General features: G+C 43.8%; 2 protein-coding genes across 3 annotated transcripts in view; one reads left to right on the forward strand and one right to left on the reverse strand.

Annotated features, from left to right (window-relative positions):
• RPL12 (ribosomal protein L12) overlaps positions 1–4103 on the reverse strand; it is an 11086-nt gene extending 6983 nt beyond the window's left edge. Inside the window, exons 1-3 of one of the 2 annotated variants that reach the window (XM_006834786.1) lie at positions 3966–4103; positions 3333–3406; positions 1673–1771 (exon numbers count right to left, since the gene is read on the reverse strand). In XM_006834786.1, coding sequence (XP_006834849.1) covers positions 1673–1771; positions 3333–3406; positions 3966–4002 — 210 coding nt within the window. In that variant the 5' untranslated portion in view covers positions 4003–4103. The remainder of the gene's footprint in view (positions 1–1672; positions 1772–3332; positions 3407–3965) is intronic. The other variant, XM_006834787.1, reaches the window with a different exon arrangement.
• Positions 4104–4604: 501 nt separating this feature from the next.
• The window catches only part of LRSAM1 (leucine rich repeat and sterile alpha motif containing 1), a 45359-nt gene continuing 30157 nt past the window's right edge, over positions 4605–19806 (forward strand). The window contains exons 1-6 of the mRNA XM_006834788.1: positions 4605–4765; positions 6682–6785; positions 7174–7230; positions 7774–7818; positions 9309–9386; positions 18318–18386. Coding sequence (XP_006834851.1) covers positions 6714–6785; positions 7174–7230; positions 7774–7818; positions 9309–9386; positions 18318–18386 — 321 coding nt within the window. The 5' untranslated portion in view covers positions 4605–4765; positions 6682–6713. The remainder of the gene's footprint in view (positions 4766–6681; positions 6786–7173; positions 7231–7773; positions 7819–9308; positions 9387–18317; positions 18387–19806) is intronic.

The following is a 19806-nucleotide window of genomic DNA, read 5'->3' on the forward strand; positions in this document are numbered from 1 at the left end:
AAGAGATGGGGATAAGATTCATAAGATTCAACAGTGAATAACTTTTATCGTGACTAATCGCCACTGTCACAATTGTAAAGGTACAAGTTTTATAACAAAAACAGGTTTGGTTAATCTTACAATCCAGAAACAGAGGATCCTAGGATCATCAAGAAAGGCACAAGCAGAATGCAGGACCTTATCCAGAAAAGCAGCAGTGCCAGAGATAGAGGAAGAGATGGGGGCATGGCTGAGGACTCTACATTCATGGACTAAGAGAGGGACTAAGAGCTGGTGGCCAGGAGGCAGACTTGCAGAATGTCCCCTTTGGAAATGTAAAGTATTACATATGCCTGAGTGGTTTTTTGTCTGTTTTTAGAAACAAGGTGTATGATTTGTTGAATGTAAAACTGATGATATGCCCTGTAAACTGTCACTCAATCCACAATAAAAACCTTAAAAAAATAAGAGAATCTAGATCCATCCCCCCTCCCCCACAAAAAAAACAGAACACAAGCAAATACTGTTGAATGATGACTTACAAGAGTTAACTCTAATCACTGCAATGAAATGATGAGTGTAAAACTGATACTCTCCCTTGTAAACTATCACTCAATTCACAGTAAATACTTAAAAAAATAATAAAGGGGGGAGTTGTTAATCTTATATTCCAGGAACATCAAGGGAAAAGAGGAGCACGTGCAGAATACAAGACCCTATTCAGAGAAGCAGGCAAAGATGACATGGAGATAGAGTACAGCTGAGGACTCTAGACTCATGGAAAAAGAAAGGCTGTGTGCTGGGGCCAGGAGGCAGGTTTGCAGAATGTGCCAGTGTTTTTACATAATAATTTTTACATAAATAAATTATAAACCACTAGGGAATAGAAGCAAATACTGTTAAATGGTGATGCATGGAGGACACTATAATCATTGCAATGATACGAAATATGACAGGATGAGTGCAAAACTGATTTTCTCCCATGTAAACCGTCACAACAAAGGCTCAAAAGGGGGGTGAGGGGTGGGGAAGCATTTACCCAAAGACAAAATCTAGGAGAAATTGGCAGGGGCAACACAGGGAGGAAGTGGAACAAGTGATGCTACATCAAGGGGATTACAATGAATGAAACAAAACATACATGAACTGCGGAATGGAAAACAAATATGTTCTGTAGACCTTCATCCAATTCATAATAAATACATATTTTAAAATTAAACTTGGTGCAAACAGAAACAAAGAAAATAAATTGAATCTTGGAACATCAGCAAGAACACAAGACTAAAATACAGATACAATAGACTTTCTTGTCTTGAGTTTTTTCAAGTTGTATTCGGCAATTAATACAGTCTAATATACACCTCATTAAATATAGATGAAATACTTAGGATAATTACATAATTTATGAAGATAAGCTAAACATATTGCTACGGAATCATAGAAACCTTTATTAAACAAATTTCAAACTGTGAAAATACAGTTTACTTGTAAAAAACTGGGATATGGCTGATTCCCCTCTGGATAGGAATGACAGCCATATCCCAGTTTTTCTGCTCAACAGTCCCAACCACAGTAGTGGTCTGGGAGGCAGGGCTGCTTAGGCAGTAAAGGGGTGGGGTGTCTGTCAGCCATAAACCTCCCACCCAGGGATCCCATAGGGCTGCTCCCCCACTTTCATCCCTCAAACAAGTACCTGGGCCTGTCTGTTCTGAATGGTCAGTTTCACCGTAATCCTCAACCCCTTCCAGTCACCAGTTGCCTTGGCAATGTCATCACCAACCTTTTTTGGAGACTGTAGAAATAGAAATTTGATCACATTGTGCTCAAACTTATGAAGTTCTACCCAGCACCTCACTTCATAACATCCCAATATACCTCCTTCCAGTATTTATGAAGCAATTGCTTAAAGCAGTTAACTTTACCTAATCAAGGTACTGCTATCCCCATAGAATAAAGCTGTAAAATGATTTTTCTGCATGTTATAGGCTCAAAACCACAATGAGGCCAAGTCCCTACTTGCCTACCTTCTCCAACAGGTGTATGTAGTAAATCAGGTTTTTGGTCATTACATTAGGACCACCTGGGTAGCTTTAAAGATACCAAGTCCTCATTTCAGAGCAATGAAGTCAAATTATGGGGATGGAATAGAATATTTGGGTTAATGTGCCAGACCTCAAAGCCGTTTGAACGGCATAGTCGGTACAAGTGCACCAGCTGCTTCTTGAAAACCCTATACAGTGTCACTATGGGTCAGAACCGACTGGACAGCACTTCACAAGGTAAGGCATTTTACTCAAAAGGTTACCATCTGCTCCTTGATAAACCTGTTAAGTCGAGTTGGTTCTGACCCATAGCGACCCTGTACAGCGTTCCCAAGACTGTAAATCTTTCAGGAGCAGAAAGCCTCATCTTTCTCCCGCGGAGCAGCTAGTAGTTTCAAACTGCTGACCTTAAGGTTCGCAGCCCGATTCGTAACCACTCCGCTTTAGTCAGAAATGACTTGATAGCACTTGGCTGGTGATCAATACGGTGTAGTTTTATTATATTAAAGCTGTTATGTTGCTGTTAAGTGCCGTGGAGTCAGGTCCGATCCATAGCAACCCTATACAGGGTTTCCAAGGAGCAATTGGTGAGATTGAACCGCAGACCTTGCAGATCAAATGGCTTTGCAGTCTGGTGCACTAACCCACAGCACCACACCAGTACTCCAAAGCTGTTATGCTAACCTCTTAATTTACACTTTAGAACAAAGTATTAGTACTACTCACCAGGATCTTCACAAACACACACCCTCCCATGGTGCCCATTTTCTTGACCTAGGAAAGGACAGGCTGCCCAACAGCCACTTCTGGCTCCAAAACCCCACATTTGACTTCCTGCAGCCCAGGCTGTAGAGCAGATTGACTCACAGCGAGCCAGTAAGAGTCTCCAAGGAGCAGCTGGTGGGTTTGAACCTCCAACCTTGTGCTTAGCAGTCAAATGCTTAGCCACACCAGGACTCTAGCTCAAGCACTACAGAGTCAGTTCCGACTGTGACCCTGCAGATTTCCGAGGCTGTAAGTCTTTATGGGAGCAGAATGCTTTTCTCCTACGGAACAGGTGGTAGTTTCGAACTGCTGACCTTGAAGTTGGCAGCCCGATTAGTAACCACTACGCTATCAGAGCTCCTTGGCCTTACTGAAACATTAAACAGACAAGCGCAGAGTAACTTCATGGGTTTTCATACGCAAGCATTCTACTGCTATTGCTCAAGGGTTCGGTCAGAGCTGTGGGCACCTCAGAGTATTGTTTGCCCAAACCAAAACTTTGCTCTTCTCATATACGTTATAAAGCACACCACCCCGTTAACTTACCAAACCCAGGGGGCCGATCTTGGGGGCCAGAGCGGACGTTGCCCCGACTTCCCCTCCGGTGCACCTTAGGTACACTGGGAGACAGAAAAAAGATTAGTGACTCTAAAGACAGTTCCCGACCCCTGTCATCTTCCCGGGGCCGGTCAACCACTCAGTGCCTCTTAAATGGACAAGAACCTTAGGATCAAGACAGACCATCCCGACCCACCCTTTGGCCGTGAGCTACAACGAGGACCACGTGGAGCAGCGGCCTGCGGTTCTGAGGTCACCTAAGGCCCCACACTGGGCTGGCATGTAAGTAGTTCCGGCTGCTAGCGAACCCAGCCCAGGAGAGCTGCAAAGCCTGGAAATAATCTTACCCTAGGACGCGTGGGCTGCAAAGCCGCCAAAGGCCATCCAGTCCTCCCTCCCCATGTACACGTGGGGAAGCTAAGGCCCGAAAAGCCTACGAGATTCGGCCAGGACCGTAGTGCGCCCTGAACACAGTACCGGAGCTCCGAGAAGGCCTCGAAAAAGCCAAGGTTTTAAAGGCCGACATAGGAATGGCAAGGGCAGCGTGGGCTGCAGGCCCGACGGGCCGCGGCGAGGAGGGATGCTCCATCCCGCAGCCCCGGCCACATATAAAACACCCACCGACTTTGACCTCGTTGGGGTCGAACTTCGGAGGCATGGCGGAGGCGGCTGGTGTCGGATGAACCCAGATGCGGGACGACCGAAGAAAAGTTGCACCTACACCTCCTCCGAGCCGAAAGCCGAAAGACCGGAAACCGTGCCGACCTCGCCGGATATACCCGTAAAAACTCTGTTATCGCGAGAACTGCAGTCCCCGCCCCGCCTGCTAACGACGCCCTTGCTGCTATGTTGCTTATGGGCAGGCACCAGAGGTGGACGGCTGGAGGGCCGGGAATCACGGTGAGCAGTGGTGAGGTGCTCCCAGGGGTTTCGAGGCAGTTCGCTCCGGGAAAGGCAGACAAAAGGGTTCTGCTACCGAGATCGCGAGCTCTGCTGTCACTCTCTGGGCTTCCTGCCCCCCATCCCAGGACGCCGCCCCTTCCCTAAGTGATCCGCGCCCCCATTCCCGGACCCTAGAACCTTAACGACCCCGGGTTCTCTTCTACCCTTTCTGGTGGTGTGTGCATTTTAGTTACCCAAATAATTTTATATGGTTCTAAGTCCTCTTCAACTCTTAAATTCTGATATGCCGTGGTTCTCAGAGTCTCAGACTTCGTCATCCTGGTTTGCATGACTTTCTGAGATTTTGAGTTTCGGTACCCAGCTCCTGCATTTGGAAGAGACCAGACTCCGGCTCCACCCTGGCCTGCGCCAGGTAGTTTACAACCTCGCATCAATGACCAACCCCACCGAGTGATCTGCCTGTCCTAGGGTCCACCCGAGGGTCCGAACGTTGGCAGCCTCTCCATCTACAAAACCAGGTCGGACACAGGCTCATCCCAGACCGAAGGATGGGTGGGTTCTTTCCTGGGCTGGTCGTTGGAAAGAGGATGGGGAGGGCTAGACCATAGGAACTCTGTTAAGAAGAGTTGATCTTGGGGCATTACTAGTCATTAAAGAGAGGATGGGGTCGGGTGCGGTGCGCTAGAGAGTCATTAGGGAGCTGGGGGATAAGAGCTGATCATTAGGGAGGGATGATAGGTGAGGTTGTTTCCCATTCCCTGGGGTGGCAGGAGGGGCCTGAGCCAGCTCTGCAGGCCTGGCAGCATTCCCAGCCTACATCCCTGTGGTCCCAGACCTGTGATCTCTACCACTCACTCTGATGACTGGGTGTGTCTTCAACTGCATCTCCTCTCCTTCCCAGTCCCTTAATCTTGGTCCTGAATATGTTTGTTAGATGTGTGGTGATATATGTCTAACATTTATTAAGTGCTCATTTATGTACCAAGCATTGTGCTATGGCCAGGAAGCCCTGGTGCCACAATGGTTAAGCTCTCAGCTGCTAACTGAAAAGTCAAAGGTTCAAACACATCAGCTGCTCTACAAGACAAAGATGTGCCAGTCTGCTTCCATAAAGATTGTTGTTGTTGTCAAGTGCTGTCAACTGAGTTCAGACTAATAACAACCCTGTATAGGGTTTCCAAAGCTGTAAATCTTAGCAGAAGCAGAAAACATCATCTTTCTCCTATGGAAAAGATGGTGGGCTCATACCAGAGCCTTTGAGGTTACAGCCTTGGAAATCCAGGAACAGTTCTATTCTGTCCTGTAGGATCACTGTGAGTCAGAATTGACTCTACAATAAAGTGTGAGGTAAAGTGGGGAGGGGAAATGCTATGGCTTTCCCTATAGAAAATCACTGGATCACAGCATTGAATGTTGGTAACACTGTTATTCATACTTTACAGATGAGGAAACTGAGGATCAGAGAGAGTAAACCAGGGGCACAAGCTGGTGTATGACAGAGCTAGAATTGAAACTGAGCTATGTTTCATCCTAAAGCATACGCTGCCCTGATGATTACTTCCTGGCCTATCACTATCCCTCATTGCGTACTAATATTTGCAGAGTGCTGTGCAGTCTTGGTATAGCACTATAGGATAAGCACGGGACCACAAGGCCTGCTTAGACCACGAGGTTGGCAGTTCAAACTCACCAGCAGCTCCTCGGAAACCCTATACAGGGTCACTATGAGTTGGAACCTACTCAACGTTACTTAACAACAACAAGAATGCAGGCCTCAGACAGGCAGTACTTACCATGCCTCTGAATTCAGGACAGCCTGTTCAGTGAGTGCTAAGTGAGCACTGAGGAATTGGGCAGACTGCACTGGATCAGGTCTCAAGGATTCCAGGATGTATAACCAGACCAAAGAACTCCATGAGCCTCAGTTTCTTCACCTATAAACAAACGTGTGAGAATAGTGGAATAATAAAAGTCTTAAGGTGCTTGATGATTACTTTTTAATTTTTACTATAATTCAGAAATATATGGGCATAATGTAGATGAATTCCCCAGGGTCATGATATACTTGAGGTTGGTTCTGCTAGTAAGCTCTGATAGTGTTTCGGGAGTAGAAGTGTGTTAGAGTCATCAAAGGTCATTCTTGGAATGGGCCTGAAGAAACTTATCTAGGTCAACCCCTTTGTCTAACACAGAGGAGAGATGGAGACCTAGATTGGGGAAAGGTCAGCTGACTGCTGTTGTGATGCTCTTCCCACCATACCCTGCTGTTGTTATCTAGTTAGCTAAGAGGCTCGGGACAGATTGATGGATGAGATCACCACAGCCCTGCCCTCCTGGAAGTCAGTCCAGTAGATTTGCTACTGGCTCTGTGTTATTGGGTGTTAGGAAGGTTGTGAACAATTCCATAGGCCCTCACTTCTTTCCTATACCACAGTGTTCTGAAGACCGTTCTGGGCAAAGAGAAGAATGCCACTCTTCTTCCGAAAGCGGAAACCCAGCGATGAGGCTCGGAAACGCCTGGAGTACCAGATGTGTCTGGTAAGGAGCATCCCCATCTCCTCTGCCCCATGAAACAGGGCCCCATGCTGCCCCCAAATAAGCCCTACAACCTCCCTTCTGCCTCCCTTCTCCATAGTTGTAAGGATGAAATCTCTGCCTCAGATCACCCTGGTCAGGTGCTCCAGGAGTGCCCGGCACTCCCTGTCTATAACACTGACCACAGTGTCATTACTTGTTCAGTTTGTCTTCCCTGCTGGACCTCAGCCTCTGTGACAACTGAGACCATTGGTCCACCTACAAACTAGACTAGCTGGATCCGGTGGTGTCTAGGAACCTTTGTAGCTCCTCCATTCTATGTCTCTTTTCCTGCTTTGTCTGCTCTACAAAGAATTTTTTGCTTGAAAACATTTCTTTTTTATCTCCTTAGGCAAAAGAGGCTGGGGCAGATGACATTCTTGACATCTCTAAATGTGAACTCTCAGAGGTAAACTTGAGTCTAGTGTTTGGACAGTGAATGTAATTTGACTTAAGAAAACAGATTTACATTGGAACTTTTAAAAAGCCAGAAGTACTAGACAAGACATGTTTCCTTAGATTTTGCCCGAAAGAATTAATGTGATGCTTTGGCCTCAACATAGTCACCAAGAAACAAGGAATCTACCTAGAACATGTACCCCTCAGATCCCTAGGGTCCTGGAAGAGTCTGGGATTATCTAGCACCAGAGACCCTTCTCCTGCCCCTGATAGAGTTCCAGATTTGAGGGGCAGGGTAGAGAGAAAGGAAGGCGGGCTTAGGGAAGACAGGGCAGGCCAATCTCCCACTGACCATTTGGAAGAGCGGGTTGACCACATCACCAGCCACATCCTTGGGCTGCTCTGCTTTCCCCACAGGCTTAGCTGTTCTCCATGGCAGCATCTCACGCTCATCCACTTCCTTCCCGTTGCTACCCTCCCATGTATGCCACTCAGAGAGCACATAAAAAACTGGCAAGAAGGGAGGCACTGACTCTTCTTTATCTCTTCTTAGATTCCATTTGGGGCTTTTGCAACTTGCAAAGTTCTGCAGAAGAAGGTGAGGTGGTCTTCATTTTCAGAAAACTGCTTGATGCATGTTTACATGTTTTTAGAGCTTTTTCTCTTGGCATAGACACGTTCTTTCTCTTGACTTTTAGCTTATAGCAAGTGTCCACAGTCAGCAAAGAAAACTTAGGGAAGGAACAATCCTAGCTCTGCCCCTCCCAGGCTTCACAACTGAGGCAATTTCCTTAAACTTTTTGTATCTTAATTTTTTTCATCTATGAAATGAAGACATTCATAGTTCTAGTCTCTCTCAGAAGTGTGAGAATTAAATGAGTGATATAGTGTAAACATACAGATGCAAATAGATATACTGAGTATAATGAGTAACCTCATTAGTATCTCGTTTCATTCTGGTCACCCAGAAGAGATTAAGAGTGAAATGAATGAATTTTCAGAAGACCATTGCAGCTTTGAATACAGGTGGTGGTTGTGGTGGTAGTGTGCCATGGAGTCGGTTCCGACTCATAGGGACCTTGTACAGGGTTTCCAAGCCTGTAAATCTTTATGGGAACAGAAAGCCTCATCTTTCTCCCACGGAACTGCTGGTAGTTTCAAACTGCTGACCTTGAGGTTAGCAGCCCAATTTGTAACCTTCACATTACTGGAGCTACTTTGAATGCAGATAGGTAAGAGTATTCTGAATAAAATATCTAAATGAAGGTAGTTAAAAAGTTTTCCATACCCGTGAAGTAATGAGCACCTTGTCTCTGTGAGTATTAAAGCAGTGGTTGGATACCTAACAGAAATCGTAATCGATAACACCTGCTGAGCACGGACCACATGCCCACCCTTGACTAAGTGCTTTTTGTTCAAAAATGATGTCAGCCCTTGCCATGTGAAGACGCCAAAGTTGAGGGAGGTAAGATCAGGGCAAGATCACTGCAGAGAGTCTCCCTTCTTAAAATGGAAGGTAGAAGTAGACCTTGTGAGTCTGGATTTCTTTCACCCTTGAATTGTGGGATAATGCACCAGACTGCAAAGCCGTTTGAACTGCAAGGTTCATGGTTCAAGCTCACCAGCTGCTCCTCAGAAACCCTATACAGGGTCACTATGGGTCGGAATCGACTTGATGGCACTTAACAACAACAACAAATGTGTCTTATGGAGTCCTGGTTGATGCGCTGGACTGCAAAGTTGGTTTAAACCGCAAGGTCAGTGGTTCAAGCTCACCAACCCACTCCTTGGAAACCCTATACAGGGCCTCTATGGGCCAGAACCAAGGCCAGAACCAACTCAACAGCACTTAACAACAAATGTGTCTTATAGTTTTAGTTTGTACTTGTGAGGTCATCAGATTCCAGACTCAGGGGTTCCATGATTCTGAGCTGTATCCTTTGATATTTGTGTCCTAGAGAGCAGTGACCATGCATGCCATTGGACACTGAGGGCCACTTTGTGCCCTGTACTGAGCAGGCTGCCTTTCAGTCCTCCCAGCTGGTTATTCTTCTCAACCTAACATTGCCTCACATGATTTCTACACAGGTGTTGATTGTCCACACCAATCACCTCACCTCCCTGCTTCCTAAATCCTGCAGCCTCCTGAGTCTGGCTACCATCAAGGTACGGTGGCCCTTCCCCCAAGCCTGTGGGATTCTACACCTTCCACATCCATGCCCCAGAGAGACTCCCCTTGTGTCTCCTCTTTTAAAGTTTCTGCCAAATGGGTCTGATTATAATAGTCGGTCTGGGATTTGATCAGCTTAGATTATTGACTGCCTTCTATGTACTGTGCTTGGGGTGAGGTGGAGTTGCAAAATAACCAGCTGTAGGCCTGCTCTAGGGGATTTTGTACTAGCTAGGTGGAGAGCCAAATCATAAATTCCTATCAGGTAAACCAGCAAACAATGAGGAAACTGATGGTCCCAGACAAGGGACCGGAGGGACACCCAGAGCATTGATATGTGAGACCCCAGTGAACTGAAAAGACCCCCTCCTGACTGTAGGGTTCTCCAGGACAGGTTCTAGTCACACCATATCTGAGGCGTGATCCACGTGATACGAGCTTGTAAGAGCATGGTGTATTGTTATAAACGATTCCAACTCACAGCAACCGTGTACTGGGTTTCTGAGGAGTGGCTGGTGGGTTTGAACTACTGACCCTGAAGTTAGCAGTCCAGTGCTTATCCTACAACATCACACCAGGACAGCATGAGCACGGTATACATGCTAAGGACAAGACACCAAAGTGTGTTCCATGATTTAGTCTGGTTGGTAGGGATTAAAGGTAGTTTTTACTTCTTTATTTTTCTGGTCTAACATCATTTCTATAGTCAGAAAAAAATAGAGATAATATTTTAAAAACATATTTGTAAATAAGGTGGATAATATACATCCATGTTGTTGTGTATTGCCAGTGAGTTACACTGACTCATGGCATCCTTACATGCAGCAGTGTGAAATGTTGCCCAGTCCTATGCCACCTATGCCTTTTTTGCTCCTATTCATTGTAAAAAATAACATGAAACAAGAAATCAGTAACAGCAAAATGACAAAAATAGAAAATGCACAAATAAATGGAAATTAAACAACACACTTAAACTACCAGAGGGTCAAATGAAAATGAAAGCACAGCACACCAAAACTTCTGGGATACAGTGAAGGCACTTCTCAGAAGGATACTGCTAGCAATAAATGCCTGCGTTTCAAACAAAACAAATAAAGAAGACTAGCTGAACAATTCCAGGAACTAAGAAGAGAACAGCAAACCAAGCCTAAGCTCACCAGAACAAAGGAAATAACAAAGATCAGAGCATAAATAAATAAAAGTGGAAACAGAAAAAAACAACAGAATCAATAAAAATCCAGAGTTGGTTTTTTGGAAAGATAAATAAAATTGATAAACCCTAGTGAGATTAAAGATGCAGATCACCAAAACACAAAATGAAAGAGGGGACATTATGACTGACCAGATAGAAATAAAGAGAATTTTGACAGTGTTATGAATAACTCCTGATGTGGCACTGTGGGATAATCACTGGACTGCTAACTGCCACATCAGTGGTTCAAACCTACCATCCACTCCTTGAAAACCCTATATAGGGTCGCTAGGAATCAGAACCAACTAAATGGCACTTAACAACAACAACATATGGCAACAAATTGCATAACCATGAAATGGACAAATTCTTTGTTGTTGTTGTTAAGTGCCGTTGAGTCGGTTCCGACCCATAGCGACCCTGTACAGGGTTTCCGAGGGTGTAAATCCTTACGGGAGTAGAAAGCCTCATCTTTCTCCCGCGAAGCAGCTGGTAGTTTCGAACCGCTGACCTTAAGGTTCGCAGCCCGATTCGTAACCACTACGCTACCAGAGCTCCTTGGACAAATTCTTAGAAGCACACAATCTACCCAAAGTGACTCAAGGCAATAGAAAGCCTCAATCCATAACAAGTAAAGAGATCAGTGATCCAAACCTAACATAAAAAAATTCCTGGAACAGATGACTTCACTGGGGAATACTATCAAACATTTAGAGAAGAATTGATACTGATACTGTTAAAACTCTTCCAAATGATAGAGTAGGAGGGAATACTCCTTAATTCATTTTATGAAGCAAATACAATCCTAATAACAAAACCAGACAAAGGTATGGCAAGAAAAGAAAACTACAGGCCAATATTTCTAATGAATATAGATGCAAAAATCCTTAACATGTTAAAAGAGTCATATATCATGAATAAGTTAAACTAAATGTACAAACGAAAACTATAGAATTCTTAGAAGAACAAGCAGAAGTAGTGCTGTCAGGCCTAGTTTTCAACAATGGATTATCTGATATAACAGCAAAAGACAAATGAGACCTCGTAAAAATTAGAATCAAAAGACTTTACCCAAAAATGAAAAGACAGGCTACCAACTGGGAGAATATCGTCAGAAACCATATACCCAACAAAAATTTAATGATCAACACTTTCAGCAAGATGGTGGACAAGGCAGACACGATACACAGATCCTCTACAACAAATATGTTGCCATGTTTGAGCCCATTGATGCTGCCACTTTGCCAATCCTTCTCGCTGGGGGTCTTCCTCTTTTTCTCTGGCTCTCCACCCTACCAAACATGATATCCTTCTCCAGCGACTGATCCCTCCTGACAATATGTCTGAAGTATGAGAGACGACGTTTGGCCGTCCTGGCCTCCAAGGAGCACTCTGGCTGCACTTCTTCCAACACAGATCTTTTGGTTCTTTTGGCAGCCCATGGCACTTTCAACATTCTCATCCAACACCATAACTCAAAAGCATCAATTCCTCTATAGTCTTCCTTATTCACTGTCCGGCTTTAGCATGCATATGAGGTTATTGAAAATACCGTGGCTTGGGTCAGGTGCACCTTAATCCTCAAGCTTATATCTTTGCTATTCAACACTTTTAAAAGGTCTTGTGCAGCAGATTTGCCTAATGCAATACATTGTTTGATTTCTTCACTGCTGCTTCCATGAGTGTTGATGGTTGATGCAAGAAGATTGAAGTCCTTGAAAACTTCAATCTTTTCTCCACTGATAAGAATGTTGTTTATTGGTCCAGTGGTGAGGATTTTTGTTTTCTTTACATTGAAATGCAACCCACACAGAAGGCTGTGCTCTTTGATCTTCATCAGTAAATATTTTAAGTCTTCTTCACTTTCAGCGATCAAGGTTGTATCATCTGCATATCACAGGTTGTTAATGAGTCTTCCTCCAATCCTGATGTCATGTTTTTTCTTCATAGAACCCAGCTTCTCGGATTATTTGCTCGGCATACAGGTTGAATAAGTATGGTGAAAGAATACAACCTTGTCGCATATCTTTTTAAATTTTAAACCATTTGTTGTTTCCATGTTCTGTTCAAACAACTGCCTCTTGGTCCATGTACAGATTCCTCATGAGCACAATCAAGTGTTCAGGAACACTCATACTTCACAATATTGTCCATAGCTTGTCATGATCCACACAATCAAAAACCACAGACACTAAATGAAACAAAAACAGAGGACATTCCTGGAACCCTGAGTTTCAGAGGAAAGGTTAGAGAGGTGGATTGAATCCCACTTCAGGAGAAACTTGAGTGGGGCAGCTCAAGAAAGAGAGTGACTGAACAGATTGGCCAGACGTGGTGTGACTATCGTGAAATGTTATGAGCAGCTTTGGAGGAACAAACAGATAGTGGCTTGACGACACAGATTCACACAAGCTATGGAAAAGGTGTGAATCCTTCTTGCTTTCCACACTTCACTGGATAACAGAGGCGAGGCCAGGCCCCACCCTCATCTTCCCCCAGCACAGACCCTACTCTCCAGGAGTTTGGAGCTGTGCAGTGTGAGGCAAGTGCCTACTATACCACGCTGATCCCTGGATTCAAGTAGACTCTGCTCCAGATCTACAGAACCCACAGGGCCTCCAGCCCAGAATTAGACAAGCAGGAACCTTCATAATCAGCCACCCTGCTCTCAGCTACCCTCTAGTTCTGACAGACACTGAAACAAGCAATTTGTAGGACTTTCACGAATTACTTCCCAACTGGGTACCCTGAACATAGACAACATCTAGGCCTATGGGAACTGTATCTAGGGCTGGGAACTCAGCGGTTACATCCCTCCACTACTTACCTCGTGAGTTCCTTGGCTGGCAGGAGTTCCCCCCATCTCCCCCACCCCCCCACCCCCCTGAGTTTTCTCCTCTCTGGTTTGTTGTTTATTTTTCCTTTAATTATTTCATTATTTTTGTTCGTTTGTTCTTTCTTCTTCTTCCTCTTTCCCTTCCCTTGATTTTTATCCTTTCTACCTCTGCTTTTCTTGTATGGTGCTATAGGATAAACACTGGACTGAAATCCACAGATCTATAGTTCAAACCTACCAGCCACTTTTCAGAAACCTTATACAGGATTGCTATGAGTCAAAACCGACTTGACGGCACTTAACAACAACAACAACATCTCTTGTTTCTTCTTCCTTGCTTCTGTTTCTCATTTCCACCCTCTTCTTTTTCCTTGATTTTTCTTTACTACTCTAATCGTTTTCTCATTTTGTCTTCCCTCTCTCTGTTTTGCTTTAGTGGGATTTTTTTGTTGTTGTTCTTTATTTTTTTCTCCTCTACAGGTATATTTTCTTGTCCCTCTTTTCTCTTTTTAGTGATCATATTCTTTTTTTTCTTGTTGCTGCCCATTTTTGTTTCTTTTTTCCTTATTCAATTTTTGCTGTTTCTTGCTTGTTTGTTTCTTTTGTTTTGTTTTCCTGCGTATATTCTGTCCTTTTGCCCCAACCAATGGGAGACAGCAACTACATGCTCATACAGTTCAGCCACAGCTGTACCCTCTGTAGCTCCACCCACTGGACAAGAGCCAATACCAGCTCCTATACCACCAACCAACACCCACCAAACCCACCCTAAACTAAGGTGCATAAACGGCCAACAGAAAACAGTGCATTTTCATTCTCTAATCATATCTACCAGGAGACAGTTGGTGAGAGGATTAGTGGTGGGATGTTGTTGTTAAGTGCCGTCAAGTCGATTCTGACTCATAGCGACTCTGTATAGGGTTTCAGAGGAGCAGCTGGTGGGTTTGAACGACCAACCTTGCAGCTAGCAGTTCTGATTCTGCAGCGCCACCCCAGGTGGGAATCTTATTGTTAAGTGCCATAGAGTTGGCTCCAAATCATAGGGACCTTGTATAAGGTTTCCATGGAGCAGCTGATGAGCTTGAACCGCTGACCTTGCAAAATACAGCACCCTTAATCCCACTACAACCCTGGTCTGATACGTGGAAGATTTTCAGGATACTTTTCTCTTACAATAAATAAAAAGGAGAATACTCACGGAAGCAGCAGTCAAGAAATCAAATGATGGCTGGAGAACAAACAAGATGGCGGCTCGGGTACATATGCCCTGAGGAGCTCCGTCTGTAACAACACAGAATACCAGACCAAGCAGGCTCAGGGGGTGGTGCCAGAACTCTGAACCACATATAAAGGACTATTTAGATAGTTGGAAGGCTTACAGCTAGGGGAATTTATAGCAGAAGCAAGAAATCCATTGTTTTCTAATTCAAGACACTCAGCTGCTCCAGGAGCCGCCATCTTGAGTGAGACCAAACAGGGGAAGGATCACAGCATGCCTGACAGAACCATGGAGATAAACGACATTCTTTTCTTTAGGTACCTGTTCATTGGTCCCTTGCTATCTGCGCACCTCCATTCTGGTGACCATAGAGGTGCCTGAGCAAGCAGACACCCCAGCCCCACCCTCGGAAGGTTCTACTACGCATGCACACAGAGCTCCTCAAAATTTAAAGAGACAGTTTCCACTTAAAACCAAATGGTCACAGCTGGCCCTGAACTGTTGTAAATAGAAAAAAGGCCTGAATGGAGATTGTCGAGCGGGACAGCCAGACTGAAAAGGAAATAGGCTGAAAATTAAATCCTAAATTACATCAAAATGACCAACAGTGGCATCTTGAAATTTCTCAGAAAGAAGAGTGAAAAGGAAAGCCCATTTCCTGATCACATCTACTTGGAGGCAATCAGAATGCATAAAAAATACCAAAATTCACACCCATCTAAGTATTAAGGCCACAGATAACCCCTGAATATGCCTAAAAAACAGAAGCAGATGGCCATATCTGCACATGTCCAGAAACGAGATACAGTGACTGAGGCAAATGAGCTGGAAGTAGACCTACACTCCATACTAGAAGATGGGCAGGCTTTGGAAATGCTTGAGAAGGAATTCAGAAAAATGATTATGAAATGTATCAAAACACTATATAATGGAGTTGAGAAAAATAAGGAAGAAGTCAGGAAAGCACTACAGGAGCAATCAAATAAGATAAATACAGCATTGGAAACAATTCAAAACCTACAGAAAGAGGTCCAGATAATTAATAACAGAATAACAGAAATGAACAATACAATGAAAGAGCAAAAGAGTAGAATTGAAGATCCATGTCTCATCATCATCAATCCATGTCTCATCATCAGTAATGATGATGAGACATGGATTCATCATAGTAAACAGTGAAGTATGGAATGGAAACATCCTCAATCGTGACCAAGAAAAAGTTCAAAAGTCAACCATCAGTTGCAAAATTGATGCTTACAGTTTTCTGGGATTCCCAAGGGCCTGTATCAGAACACTATCAGGAAAAAGGTTCAGCAATCAACAGTGTTCATTACAGTGAGATGCTCACTGAAGAGTTGTGACCTAAACTTTATATGAAATGCAGAGGCTGCTATTCAAGGGCATTGTGGTCTTGCATGACAAGGCATGTCTGCACATCTCTGCCAACATTATTGATAGTCTGCAAGAACTTTGTTTTGAGATGTTAAAGCATCCTCCCATTCTACCTATAGTCCTTATCTTACTCTATCGGACTTTCATCCTTTTGGTCCCTGAAAACAGCCCTTTGAGGATGAAGATTCACCTCTGATGACGAAATGAAGACAGCAGTGCATTTGTGGCTCACAGCTTAGCCTAAAACATTATTTAATAAGGGAATATGAAAGCTTGTTGACTGATAGACGAAGTGTAGTGAAAAACAAGAAGATTATGTCAAAAAATGTAAAGTTGATTACAATAAATTCTTCAGCCATAGTGCAGATAAATTTTGACTCACCCTCATATTTACAACAGCAACAACAAAAGAGTAACTGCTGATGCTGCTTATGTACAACCAAACACCTCATGGGAGTTGATTCTTTGGTTTGGAGGTTGAGGGTCATGGTCTTGTGGGACATCCCAGTCAATTGTCCTAATTAAATGTTTACTCCTATTTTACCTCCTAGTTCATTGAGTAGTGCCTGGGATCTTAAAAGTTTGCAAGCAGCTTTCCATGGCACAACAATTGGTCTTTATTTACTTGGAGCAACAGAGGAAGGAGAGTCAGGAATAGGAGGAAGATATAGAATGTGTGAACCAACTCAACAGCACTTAACAACAACAACAAATGGAATGTGGGCTGATGACCTCCATGAACAGCTGCCTCCTTTACCTTGAGACCAGAAGATCTATATGGTCCTAGATGATGGCTACCCTCATTGAACATTTTGATCAAAAATGCCATGGAAGAATCGTGATCAAAAACAACAGAATTTCAAATGCTCATGGAATCCAGACTTCCTGCATCTATAGAGGGTGGATGAACCCTTGAAAGTATTGCCCTGAGCAGTCTTTACACCTAAACTAACAACATCCCCTGAAGTCTTCTTAAAACTAAACAATAATTTAGCTTAACTAGTAAAATTTAGGTCAGACTTGAACATTCTGCTGTTTTAATAGACTCCTGGTATAGTGCCGTAGGACAAGTACTGGACTACTAACCAACCACAAGATTTGTAGTTCAAACCCACCAAGTGCTTCTTTTTTTTTTTTTTTTATGTTTTACTGTGAATTATGTGATAGTTTCCATGGGAGAACATTAGTTTTACATTCATCCTATTGTATATCATTTCATTGCCATGGTTACAATCCCCTCCATACATCATCAGCCAACCAAAGGGTGTACCCTACAAGCCTGCCCCCCAGTCATCAGCACACAGCCCCTCTCCCTCTCTGTGTCTAAAGTCCCCAGCTGCTCCATCTCTCCACATCATCGTCTCTGCCTCCATCTCTGGCATCACTGCTTTGCTGGGTAGGGACCCACTCTCTGCTCTTCTCCCTTGATGGTCCCAGGCACTGCCACTCCTAGACTTAAAAGTTAATCACTGCCCTCCTTGCTACAAAACATGTACCTTTACATTTCCAACCCTCACAATCAGTCCTGATAATAGTTATTCACTATTGTATCACAAGAGACCAAGTGCTTCTTTGAAATCTTATACAGGGTCACTGTAAGTCAGAACATATGGGATCAAATTAACAACAGTAACTCAAAAGATTAGATAGGAACCTTAGGAGGGGAAAGTGAGTTTATGTTGTCTGTGTAGAAATGTTGAATTGGTGTGTGTTCTCAACAACAAAATAAAGGAGAAAAAAAAAAAAAATGAACAAATGCAGTTAACCAAATTGTTGAGGAAAAGGACCATATACAACTTTACTTTCTGGAAGAACCATTAATCAATATTTTATTACATTGGAAGAAATCAGGAAAGCGCTATCGGGACAATCAAATAAGATAGATACAGCATTGGAAACAATTCAAAACCTACAGAAAGAGGTCCAGATGATTAATAACAGAATAACAGAAATGGAGAATACAATGAAAGGGCAAAAGAGTAGAATTGCCTAAGGTTGAAAGGCTGTTTTATGAGGTGTTTTTTCTTTTTATTATATGACTAGTTTGGCATGGTGTTTCATAGCTTTCTTTTTTTTAACAGTAAAAACTGACATTTGATGAAAGAATGAAATGGCATGTGAACTTGAAAAAGAAAATGAGATGGGAGTGCTCAAATTTTAGTTGGAGTGGAAGGCTGGGATGCACCTTGTTTCAACACCAGTGGCATGAGGCGGCCCCTTGGCATCTTCTTGCCTCTCGGAAGTCTGAAAGGTGCCTGGTTGACATTTAACTTGTGTTCCTTCTGTAGGTGCTGGATCTCCATGATAATCAGCTGACAGCCCTTCCGGACGATATAGGGCAGCTGACATTCCTCCAGGTATGACTGCAGGAAACAGAAACCCACTTCTGAAATGCCTGTGCCAAACATTGCAGTCATAGCCCCAGAATTTCCCTGTTGTGCTCTAGCTAGAAGCAGGCCACACTCAGTGCCAGCTCCATCCTCCCCTTGGCTCTGAAACTGCCCAAAGGACATTCCTCTCCATTGCAGTCTGGGCTGTGGGTGTCTCTCATACTTTGTGGCATGTGCATTTTAGAATTTTATCATAAGCTTCTACAGGGGTAAAAAGGGTCCAGTGAGCCTATCTTTTAAAATGATGACATCAACTCTCAGACTCAGTAATGATCCCTCCATTTACTGAGTACTCACTGTACCAGGCCTTAGACTAAGCATCTCACTTGTATTATCACTTGAATCTTCACCATCATTCTTTGGAGCAGGTTCTATTATCATCCCCACTTTACAGAAGAAGTGGCTTCCACTGCACCTAGACTAAAACTCATTGTCTTCACTGTGACCAATAAGACCCTACACGGTGGCCCCAACTTGCCTTTCCAGCTCCTCTCCTCTCTCCCCACTGCTCCTAAATCCCACCCCCCAGGGTCTTTGTACCTGCTCTTCTTTCTGCTTAAGTGTCTTTCCCAGGACTGTTTGCTCTCTGCCCAATAGGCCTCTCCGTCTGAGAATCTTCCTCCACGTCTCTGACTCAGCAGATCCTCATTATGAGTCTCCCCCAATACCTGCTTACTTCCCTGCACACACTAATTGCACCTGTAATTACTAATTATGAGTGTTCTGTTTTATTGACTGCCCCTACTGGAATGCAGTCTCTATGAGGGCAGTGCCTTTACCTGGCTCATGGAAGAGACTAGGAAGCAATTGGAATAAGCAGCCTCATAGGTGATGTTACCATGTTTAATTCAAGAGAAAACTGAGGCACAAATGGATGACTAACCTGCCCAAGGACACATACAGAATACATGGCAGAAAATTGCCACCGTTTGATGTTGATCTTTGGGACTTTTTTATGTGCATATTTTTATGAAATTGCTGTGTTCACTATTTTAGAATTTTTGGATAACGGACACATCACATCTTTTTGGTTTATCAAATAGTCATTTACCACATAATTTTATTGATTGTTTTCCATTGTATCTGTTTTTAATGGCTACTTAGTGTGTCATCTGGCTGGCACCCCTTGCTGCCACATTCTGCTGCATCCTGGCAGGAGTGCTACCTTCAGAACCCAACAAACCCATTCCCAATTCCAGCACCAGTGCCTATAGCCTTGCAACCTCAGGCAAATCACATTGTCTTTATGCAGTTCAGTTTCCTTTTCCTTTAATATCAGGATATGTAGAGCCATATCATATGCTGCCTTGCTGTGGCCCTTCTAGCCAAAGTCTTCGTGGCTGCCACACAGTGATTGTGTGGGACCATACAAATGAGGTATATGGAG

This window comes from Chrysochloris asiatica, unplaced genomic scaffold, assembly GCF_000296735.1.
Source record: "Chrysochloris asiatica unplaced genomic scaffold, ChrAsi1.0 scaffold00014, whole genome shotgun sequence".
Lineage (NCBI taxonomy): Eukaryota > Metazoa > Chordata > Mammalia > Afrosoricida > Chrysochloridae > Chrysochloris > Chrysochloris asiatica.